General features: G+C 35.9%; 1 protein-coding gene across 5 annotated transcripts in view; it reads left to right on the top strand.

Annotated features, from left to right (window-relative positions):
• The window catches only part of LOC106877599 (probable G-protein coupled receptor CG31760), a 1,064,573-nt gene that overhangs the window by 985,039 nt on the left and 67,234 nt on the right, over window positions 1-12,300 (top strand). For all 5 annotated transcript variants that reach the window (XM_052970509.1, XM_052970508.1, XM_052970506.1 and 2 more), the window contains 2 exons: window positions 316-384; window positions 11,915-12,053. In XM_052970509.1, coding sequence (XP_052826469.1) covers window positions 316-384; window positions 11,915-12,053 — 208 coding nt within the window. The remainder of the gene's footprint in view (window positions 1-315; window positions 385-11,914; window positions 12,054-12,300) is intronic.

The raw sequence follows: 12,300 nt of genomic DNA on the forward strand, positions 1-12,300 counted from the left end.
TATATATATGTTCGGAGCTCGGAGCTGCTGCAGTTTCTCTCCATTGTTACTCCGAATTTATGACAAATAGGCATTCTTTCAGATATATACAAGGTTAACTGAAGAAATCATATAAGCTGGAAGTTCGGAATACTGATGGAGTAATTTTACAGCTTTGAACGAATAAATGCACTTAACAAGATATGTGTATCTTCTAATTAGTATGTTCCTGCATGTACACCCAAACGTTTATTGATAGACAGATAGATAAATAGCCAGGCATTCAGTAACTGTTTATATTGATATATTCAGATTATATAAAATATATTCTTTCAGGTAAACACACTAGTGGATTGCAAGCGTTCCAATGTTCGTCTGATTGGTGGGACCATTCGGCTGCTATAGGTAGGAAATCTGTTTGCAATTACTGTTTATTTTTATTTTGTGAAAACACTTCTTGGTACATTATTATTGATTTTAATTGAACATCTTTGATGACTTATTAAAAAACAACTTTCTATGTATGACATTGCTACTTTCACTGCATGACTAGTGTAAATATTTGTAAGTATTGAAGCGCACTATTATGTCAAACATTTCTAGCTATAGATACATGCATGTGTTTGGTGCTTTGTATATTTTATCTTTTGATTTCAGTTATTTGAATCTTTTCTATAAAGAAAGGAATGGATTGTAACGAAGAAACAAAGAAACAGGACGGAAATTATATAATAACAATGGTTATATGCCAAAACTTAGAAAAAGTGTTGCATACTTTTACTGTTCTGCTACATATTGTATTGGTAACGGGCTTGCCAACTGGTCACTCGGTTTTATTGACAACCCAAGATTGTCGTGGAAGTAACACAGGTTACGAATAATAATTTATGTATATATGTGTATGTATGTAGACATATGCTTGTATGTATGTATGTAGGCACCTATGCTTGTAAATTGGATGTATACGCACACGTGCATATATGTACACATAATTGTTATCTGTCTTTTATAGAATATGTTGCATGAACTCTTTAAACATATGCTGGCATCTGTAAAAGATACATTAATAACACATTCACGCATGTATTCCAGTAAATACTTATATGTAATTTAGACACTCAAAGAGGGCGCAGTTACACTCTTTACATTCACCGAACGCACAAATACAAGAATCTAATGAATATAACAACCAATCAAAATGTACGATAACAATTTAAGCACACCTTCGTGTGTTGTCACCATTTTTGTCCCAAGAAGCAATATATTCAGATGAAACAATGGACCTCACCATTAGCTATTATATGATAGAGAATCTATTAGTTATGTACCGGTTGCGAACTGGGGTCGATTTAATCGACTGGCCCTCTCCCCAAAAATTTCAGTCCTTGTGCCTAGAGTAGAAAAGAATCTATTAGGTATGTAAAACGGAATAATGAGCAAATAAATAATAATATACAGCACACAAATAATTAGCACTGGAATTATTTTACCTTAAGATTGCTCTAAATCTCTTTGGAATAGTAGATCGACTATTTCCAAGAAGAATTATTTTACGTTCTTTTGAACATTTACAAATTCTTGTGTGTGGGTGTGTGTGTGTGTGTATGTGTGTGTGTGTGTGTGTGTGTGTGTGTGTGTGTGTGTGTGTGTGTGTGTGTGTGTATGGTTAGGCCTTTAATAGCCAGGGGTCAATTTCATTTCAATCGTAGAAAGGAATTCAAATACATATCAGCCAATCCCTCTCACTCTCTCTTTCCCTTTCTCTCTCACTCTTTCTCTCGTTTGCTCGACACACGCATCAAATTTAAGTATCTTAATTTTGTCTTTCATAATATTGCCGCTTCGGTGGCCCAGTAGATATGGGTGTTGTGAAAGCGTAATTCGCATGGCTGGTGGTTTCAAATCTCTTCCAGAGATTACAAGAGGCCGACTTGAAAATTTTCATTTAAGCAACAAAATTTCTTTCAACAATTTCTTTCTCTTAAGCCTGACACACGCGTCAGGTACGTACAAATTGGCGTATTGATACACATATATATATATTTCTAATATAAGGAAAAAATTTTCAAACAAAATCTTATCTGTGGCCAGCATATTGAAATGCCTTTTAACATGAAAATTACAAACAATTATAAATAAGAGGAAAAGAAAAAAAAATTCTGTGCCAATATGCTGAAAAAACAAATTTAGATCATCTAACCACATACAATATTTTTCACTTTTCTACCCACGTTTTCGCCAATCGCTGCAATCCCCACTCCCTCCTTGCGCCTTGTTGTCAATACCTCATCGCGTATATTACGACTTTCATACCTCTTTCTTACTTATTCTACCATCACATCCTTGTTACTTGTGAGCATACCCTGGAACTTCATCTCTCTTTTGTTCTCTCTTATACTATTGCTATTTCCTACTCTCTCTCTCACTCTCTATCTCTCCCTTTCCCTTTCTCTTCCCTTTGACTGGGTAGCCATGTATCTCCTCTACAGCAGCCACTCTCTCCGCTTGTTTTACCTTTGACTAGGTAACCAAGTATCTCCTTTACATCAGCCCACCTGTTTCTGTCCTCTTTCTTGCACCTCTCTCCCTCACTCTCTTCCTCTCTCTTCCTCTCCCTCTCTTTCTCTTCTCCCTCTCTATCTTTCTTCTCTCTCTCCCTCTCTCTCTCTCTCTCTCTCTCTCTCTCTCACTGGGTTACCATGTACTTCCTCTATAGTAAGACACCTATTTCTGCCACTCTATTTCTCTGTCATACTCTAACCTTTCATCATCTGATACCGAATCACCTCCTCCATTGCCTCCTCCTTTATAGCAATACACCAGTTTCTACCTCCCTGTCCCTCTGTCACAGTCTAACCTTTCATCCACTGACACAAATTCCCCTTCTCAAATAACCCTGCCCATCTCATAATTCCTTCTCTTGCGAGTTATTTGGTGACCCTGCCAGTGTTGGTGCCAAGTTAAAAGCATCCAGTCCATACTGTAAAGTGGTTGGCATTTGTAAGGGTATTCAGGTCATGCCAAAACTAACTTCTCGGGTGCTAGTGCCATGTAAAAAGCACTGAATCCACTCTACAGAACGGCTGGTGTTAGAAAGGGCATCCAGCCATAAAGCCCTGCCAAAACAGATGCAGAATCCTAAAGTAGTTTTCTACCGAGTTGGCTCCTGTCAACCATACGCCATACACCACCATACCACACAACACCACATCACATCACATCACACCACCACGCACACACTAGCACTGACCACTTCCCAGCCCCACATCCACACACCTACACATACACACACACACACGTCAAGGTCACCAGCCCTCTTCCACACGCACATACTGGCTCTCTTATACACACACACGATAGATATTAAATCTCACACCGAATCTCTGGTCTCCGATCATGGAAAGAAATTTGAGGAACCAAACAGAAATCTAATAAGAATATTAATGTCATGAAAGCAACTAGAAAACGATTGATTATACGTACAAAATTAATACCGAAGAAAAACTTTCATTGGATAGATGTGCAAAGGTAAAAGCCTTATCCCTTTACCAATGCCTTATCATTAATAGTAACTTGGCAGAATTTGTTTGATGTTTCTAGAGTGTTTTTGGTTGGAAACTACATGTTTTAGACACTTTGTGTAAACGGTTGCCGACGTTTGGCGGATGGTTTTATTGTGATGACAAAGTATTTCTATTGTGAAAAGTGAATGCAGATTGCATTGGCAGATTTTGGAAGACAGATTATTTCATTTTCCGGTGAATTAGATTTAAAAATTACAATTGAGAGAATTCTAGCAAATGTTCATTTTCTAAATGTAAACTGTAGATTTAGACGCTTAAAATATAACTGTAATGAATAGTTATTTTATATTAATAATCACTCAGTAAAATATTCTCTAATTTAGAACGTACTGTTAATAGACGTATATTATCCTGAGCTTCAGGTGTTGCTGCTTTTATAAAGACTACGAAATTTTATAATGAACCACATAATTGTAGTGAATTTTTCACATGGAATATGTAACCAGGAATTTAGCTACCAGATGTAGAAATTTAAACAGGAAAGCTCTTTGGTTTAATCATGCTTTTAACTTGAATGTTCATACAATATAACAAATGAATTTCTTAAGTCGGCTTTATTTCATAGATATAAAATCTTTCATAGAAATTCTATTGAAGTTTACAACTCTTGTTTCAAAACTTTCACAAGTTCTATCAATTCCACTAATTCAAAACATCAGTCAAACATTGGTAACATTATCTTGTAACTGTATGGACTCTTTTAAGTGTCCGCTTAATGGAAATCATCTTGCGAGTTTATACTGTGGCAAGGTAGAAATGAATGCTGATTTCAGACCAGCATACTACATTGGGTCGACGACAAATGTGTTTAAGACAAATATTGTTCACACACATATTTACGAGTCAAATGTCCTATGATTTTTTTTTTTGTTGTTCAGTTTGATATTGTATATCTTTATCCCTCTGCCACTACTAAGCGGGTGATTTTCAATTTCTGTTATATTTTGGTATAGAAAGTAACTTGTAAAAATAGTTTTACTAAAACATGAACTACTTGCAAATATTGTAACAAGAAATAATCTTCGTTGCCAACTTTGCTGGAATGACAAGGTTAGTGGATATTCAAGATATATATGTGTTTGCATTAAGCAAAATATCAGATATAGAATTTTCTGCAGAAAGCTCTACCATAGAATTTCAACACAAAGTTTCCAATACTCACATGCATTCTACTTCTCTTTTCTTTTCGTTTTTTACTTCTGGTGTGTTATTTTTTTTATCCTCTACTAGATCCCTTTCTTGTTGCATTGAGCAGGGGAAGGTAGGGTTTCAACCTGTTTATCATATTTATAAATAGGCTTCCCAATAAAGAAATACTTCTATAAAAGCATTTTGAAAGCTAGTAATAATTTTTTTTCTTTTTCTGTCTATTCCACTGGCCCCATTGTTGTATCAAAGTAACATCAAGCAGTATTTTTCCAACTTGGGCAGCGAAAATTTGTCTCATGGTGCTATTATGAAGAAACCATCACATTTTTCAACTTTTAAAGTGCCAAGATGAAGGTAATGACGTGAAAACGAGCCTTTTAGATGATCAATTTATTCATCTTATTCAGCCCAACAACTTTTGATAATTGCCTTTGAGATATATTAATCGTCAGGGCGAAGCTGTGTCCGACAGAAGATTCACATTTTGTTTTGTTATCATTGAGGCATGACGAGCTTCGACGTTGACATTTGGGACGTATTTGTCTGTTTGGGTTAAGTTTTTGAGACAAAACCGTCACCGAGTTCTCTGCATGTAAACAAGGCTAACAGATCTGTATTCGTCTGTTTTTTGTTTTTGTTTTTGTTTTTTTTTGTTAATATATTTATCTCTGAGTAAACGTATGAATTGTTCACTCTGTGTTAGTTCGAAAAATAAAAGAAATAGTTTTGTTTTGGCTTTTGCTTCGTTTGTGACACGTGTTTTCATATGCGTGAATGTGTGTCCTGTAAATTTCACATAGTTGTGTAAACATTGAGATGTATGTGTAGTCCTATGGGCATCAAAATGTATATATGATTGTGTATACATTCGAGTGTATACGTAATTACTCAATTTATGTATTTACTGTTTTGTTCCATTTCTGTTTTATAATTTGTAAACTTTCCGGTGTTGATTTCGCGTGTGTGTTTCGCACATGTTTCCCTGAGACATCATGTATAGGAGAAACTGTGCTTTGTATGGCAGTAAAATTTCCTTTTTTTTTTATATTATTTTCGTTAAAAGACCGCTTCCTTCAAGTCTTCCACAGGTCCCTTTATCCAATTCCAACGATGTTATTAGATTAGATTTGTCTTTGAATGGGGAGCCCGGTGTAGCACATCCCTGTTGTTATTCAGCGCGGGGCTATTCTTATTCAACGCGGGGCTATTTGTTATTCAGCGCGATGCTATTCTGTTATTATTATTATTATTATTATTAGTAGTAGTAGTAGTAGTAGTAGTAGTAGTAGTAGTAGCATCGTCATCATCTTTATTATTATTACTATTATTATTAAGGCAGTGAGCTGGCAAAATCGTTAGCACGTCGGGCGAAATGCTTAGCGGTATCACGTCTGCCGCCACGCTCTGGGTTCAAATTCCGCCGAGGTCAGCTTTGTCTTTCATCCTTTGGGAGTCGATAAATTAAGTATCAGTTGAGTACTGGGGTCGATATGACCAACTATCCCCCACCACACAAATTTCAGGCCTTGTGCCTATATTAGAAAGGATCATTATTATTATTATTATCTTCATTAACATCTTTCAATTAAGTTTCCATTTCTTTCTGACTGTCCTCCTGAAACCGAGGGAAGAGATACGGACTGTATACATAGGTAGGCCATTAAAATAAATGCACCAGAATTTTCATTTACAAAGTCATGTGATAGAGATAAATGGGAAGACAGAGAGAAAAAAGGAAAAAATAAAGAAAGTAAACAAATAAAATAAAGGGAATAAAAAGGAAAGAAAATTCACAGCGACAATGCTCTTCTCAATACGTGTGACGTAACAGTTAAGACAATCTCTTGCACTTCCTGCATGGATGGTAAGCCTGGGGTCATTCTTAAATAATTTCCAGTTCCTTTTTTGATCATTCCAAGTACTCCTACAATCACTGTTATTGTAACCGTCTTGAGATGCCACACATTTTCGATTTCGATTAACAAATCTTTCTATTTTCTGAGCTTATCAAATTCTTTTGCCGAGATATTATGGTCACAGGGTATGTTCATGTCAATCAATAAACAAACTTTATTGTTTTGGTCTTTCACAACAATATCTGGTTTATTTGCTTTGATGGTCTGGTCTGTACATACTGGGAAGTCCCAAAGAATCATTACATTTTCTTCCTCAGGGTGGTGCTTGTACCATTTGTCGGTAGTTTTGATTTTATAATGCTGACACATTATCCAATGTAGATATTGGCCAACTTTGTCATGCCTTGAATTGTACTCTGCAGATGCTAAAACCTTACATCCAGAGATTAGGCGGTTAACTATTTCAACCCATCGTTGCAGTATTGGCAGTCTGAGTCTACACAATTTTTCATCACATTGGCTTCATAGTTCCGGGTCAATAAGCTCTGATCTTGGGCATCAAAGATAAAGCCTTCACTCTCTGCCTTTAGCCCTGAGCTCCGTAGCCACTGATGGTCTACATCGGCTTGTTTGCTACGGGCCACATATTTGCCATGAAGAAGTTTTTGTTCCCATCTATCAGCCAATTGTTCGACCTTGGTATCATGCATTAATTCACTTGAAAATTATTTGCTTTCCTTCATAACAGAATGAAGCTTCTTACGTCTTTCATTGTTTTCAACGAGCTTTAGCATCCAGTTGTTAGATGCTTCAAGATATTTTGCCAGGCCAATTGTCGTGGTTTTGTTGGAGATTTCAAATTTGATGAAGCCTCGATCTGCGTCTGCCTTTGGGTGGTGCATCTTATTGCAAGTCGGTAGCTTACGGATTTTCCTGTCAATTTTCCTAATTTCGCTCATATTCCACTTCAACACATTGAAACTGTAAATAACAACCGGAACTGCTAAGGAATTTATAGCCTTGCTACGTGCATTTACCTCGGATTTTAGGACTGCTCGAACTCTCCTGTAACACTCCTTCCTGATTTTCTCTTTCATACTTGCATGCTGAGTGTCAGAGCTCTCATTTATTCCGAAGTATTTGCAGTTTGTTCCTGCTTGTGTTCTTTTATGACTGTGTCAACATCCAACACCACAGAATGTGAGGTCTTCAATTTCTCTTACTGGGAAGTGGCCTTGGCACATTTATCAAGACCAAATTCCATCCCGATGTCATCACTGAATACTCTCACAGTACGAAGTAGTCTTTCAAGCTCATTATCGTCTTTGTCATAGAGTTTTAAGTCATCCATATAAAGTAGATGACTTATCCATACTCTGTTCTGTTAAGTTCACTTGTAATGGGTATTAGAGCTACGCAGAAAATTAAAGGTGAAAGTGAGTCACCTTGGAAAATGCCGCAGTTGATATTAATATTTTTTATGACCATTAGAGCGGTATCATTATTAATTATTATTATTATTATTATTATTATTATTATTATTATTATTATTATTATTATTTCAATACTCAAGGTGACAAGTTAGAGCATCGGGAAAAATGTCTGGGTGTATTTCTTCTGGAATTTTTGCATTGCGTTCAAATACTTCCGAGATTAACTTTACCTTTAATTCTTTCGGGACCGATGAAATTAAGTAGTAGTCAAGTATTGGAGCCGATAGTATACATTAACCTCCTCCCCTCAAAACTTTGCTTTGACCTTTAAATCATTTAGTTTGATTACTGACAAAAGTATACAACCCGATCTTTTAATGAGACTTTAGTCTTGTCTTCCGGGTCTTGTCTTGCCAGAAGGTAATATCTTTTATATCGCTTGGACAAGCTAATAGGCGAGACTTGATGTCCCAGTCAACTTAAACTTTATAACTTATGTGAAGTGTGTCTGTGTGGGGGAGGTGGTTGTGTGTATGTACGTGTAATAGAATGTTTATAACAGAAAAATTGTGTCCAGACAGTTATAAAATATTTCTTAGACTTGTTAGATTTAACGGAATATATACAACAGCACATTTGCAGTGGAATCATGATTCTTTGTTCTTTTATAACAGAATATTTGTAACAAAAGATCAGAAACTAACGTAATATTTACATCATCAAGAGAAGATCAGTCGCCAATGTCACAAATTTGTAACATAAAAGGATGATTTGTTACAGAAAATTGGTGGCTGAATATTTATAAGTTAAACTCTGTCACAGAAGAGTTTTAATGTCTGAAGTAATGTCTAAGATATTGATTTCTAGTGTAGACATAGGGCAAGAACACAGCTTTTGGTCGGTGAAATATTGTAGTCGATTACACAGATCATAATGCTTGACTAGTATGATTAATCTATCGGTTCTAGAAGAATGAAAAGCAACGTCAAGCTCGGCGAGATTCGAACTCAATTTAATGATTTCAACATGGTTATTTACTATTGCAATCATTTAGAATATTAGTTGCTCATGTCGATAAAGTTTGTTTTCGTAACTTTCTTGTTCTTTGGAGCTATATTTATCGAATGGTTATATTACATGTTGAAATCAGTAAACTGACAGTGAATGTGTGTGTGTGTGTGTGTGTGTGTGTGTGTGTGTGTGTGTGTGTGTGTTTGTGTGTGTGTGTGTGTGCCTAAGGGAGATCCAATAGACCGAAATCACGTGAAATAGAAATTATGACGCCCATGACAGACGAATTTCGTTTGCTACAATCTAAGTGTCTGCTTTTATACACTACCCGCCTAAACGAGAGAATCTTTTAAATAAGACCCTAATTCTTGCAAGGAAGTGCGCACTTATTTCCCGATCTGAAATCAACATCATCCTGGCGACTAGGGAAACACTTTTATGCTTCAATAATAATTACTGATCACGCAACTAGTCTGTGGATATATTTGATATAACCATGGGCTCATCCGACTCCACCCAGCTTACTAACCTGGTCCGTTACTTCCTTCTTTTCCCAAATCAACCAATACTTCCCCAACCACTCCGGAGGTCTGTACAAGGATGATGCACTTCTTATAGCCACCGGTTTATCTCAACTGTCAGTTGAACGCATCTAGAAAGACTTCCATAGATACTTTAGTCAGTGCTCGCTTTTAATTATAGTAATATATCCATATACCCAGTATATTATTAGCCTGACCCATTATGCAACTATTTTCGCTATAGCGACTCCAAGCGTTTTTAGCGGAGTTCACATTTCGCTTATGGAGGTTCTCCGGTTATTTACACTATTCTTGTTACCAGTAACTGCTTGATTTGGAATCATATTTCAATTCATATTCTCCTTTATTTCGTTCCTGTTTATAATCCAACGAAGCGAACTCAAGATTTATCCATCGGATGAAATATATTGGGATTGTACCAAGTTATACCTTGCCATTGGATGTGGTTAGCCAGAACTTTGATAGTACTAGAATGTTTGAATTGTACCTGCTTGGATCTATTATCTCGATTTATTCACTATACATATACTCAAATTTTTCCTGAGCACTTAAAGCAGTCTACCTGCATATAGAGAAGCTTACCATAAATGCATCTTTTAAGGATATTTCATTACTAGCCAAAAAAGAATACCGAAAAAACTTTTTTGATAAAACCAATTCTTTTATACGCCACATCAAGGAACGCGCATATCAGTTCGATCGGGAAGAAAATAAAAAAGACCAGACCAACAACGACGAGGATTTGCAGCATTTATTTAAATCTCGGAAGGTTCCACCACCTTATCCTCGACTGGCCAGATTTAAAGAACTCTGCATTAAATGCCACCGTTTCCCTCTACCAACACTTGAAGAAATTGTACACATTAGTGAAAGAACTAATTCTAGTACACGCGGACATAATCGGTTATATATACCTCTTAGATTTTAATCTATACAACTCTTTAATTAAAAAAGATAACCTGAAAAACTATAAAATAACACATAAAAATACCCTAATTTAGACTTATAGGCTAAAAAGGTAGTGGAGAGGTTCAATTTAAAGGACAGAGCTGAACCTCCCTAGAACCCCTAGAATCAACCTGAAAGACCATAAGCCTAATTCTCCCCACCTATCCATTCCTCAGACTGGTAGATGCATGCCTCTGTCTCGGATTCAGGCAAAATTAGTAAATATATCATTGGTAAATACCTACACAAACTAAAGAATACGGTTAAACTTAACTTATGGTCCAGTTCTTACGAAGTAATAGAATGATTCACTGATATTAAGGATAGAAAAAAATATGACAAATTCATTCAATAATTAGCCATTACACATCTTCTCAACTAAGCACTGATATTTGCTTTGAGAAACTCTAGTTTATCCAAAGTAGACATAAAATTAGTAGCTAGAAAATTCGTTATTGAATGTTTTGGGATCCTGCCTGGATCTATTATCCTTGTCTATTCACTATATATATATATCAATATATATAATGTATATATTAATGTGTGTGTGTGTGAGAGAGAGAGAGGGAGGGAGTGTACGACAATGATGACTGCTGTTCAATCAACTGAATTATCTACTCTTGAATTAATATTTAAGAGGTTGACTATTCTACAAGTTAATTCTCAAGCAGTATCAGTGTGGCATAAGCCATCCTAGAAGCTTCTATAATTTGCATCTCTTTAATTTCTTCCCAAGGTATGAGTCAATCTGAGGCTTTATAGGAAAAGACATTTGCCTAAGATGCCTCTCAATGGGATTGAATCTGAGATCTCATTGTTATCAATCGAGCTTATTAACCATTCGACCATATTGTGCCGACAGATAGACACGCACACACAAATAGATAGATAGATAGATAGATAGATAGATAGATGTGTTTGCCTGCGTATATGTATGTGCATGTGTTCATATGTGTCGCGAGTTCACTTTCTGTCTATTAAAGTATACATACCAATACGTATTTTTGTATTTTTTCCGGCTATTGACTGAGCCAGATATTACTTTTGTCGTGAATAAGATTTTCTTTATGTTGTTTATAGTATTTTCACATCTACATATGTGTTTCAATATTTGTCGAAGAACAGGAAATGTTGTCACAAAACTATTCCAACCACAGTTGCCGACGAAGCAAGTTCATTAAACCCATTTTTGTAAAGGTATTGACCGGTTGCACATATAGAAAGTTTTAATATATCTAGACAGCACGCTGCAAATAACAAATTAGAATTCTATCGCAGCGTTGGAGATTGTGGTGGAGTTTTTTGTGTAATTTGGTCTCTATGATATATACAATATGCTTTGTTAATATTTGTTTTTGTCTTTATATTATTATACAGCCAATGGCAATTTACTTTATCCTTAACTTTTGCAGCCGAGCTTCTCTTCCTGCTCTGGGGAGTACGATTATGTATTGTTGTACGAAAAGCACCGTCTGAATTCAACGAAAGTCGGTTTATAAGTTGGGCCATATACAACGAAACTTTACTTTCATTATTTTTAAATGTTTCCATGTAAGTACTTTTATATTGTCTTAAAGTACACACTGTCAAATTATAGTGTGTAGAAAACACATATATCCGAGTTTTATTCCACTTCCCAGTACCTTGAGGAAGTGCCTTCTATGATAAACTTGTTAATAAAACTTGACCGGTGCACAGATAAGTAGATAGACAGATGCATACATACTTACAAATGTGTGTGTGTGTGTGTGTGTGTGTGTGTGTGTGTGTGTGTGTGTGTGTGTGTGTGTGTGTGTGT

The sequence above is a fragment of the Octopus bimaculoides genome, chromosome 9 (assembly GCF_001194135.2).
Source record: "Octopus bimaculoides isolate UCB-OBI-ISO-001 chromosome 9, ASM119413v2, whole genome shotgun sequence".
Lineage (NCBI taxonomy): Eukaryota > Metazoa > Mollusca > Cephalopoda > Octopoda > Octopodidae > Octopus > Octopus bimaculoides.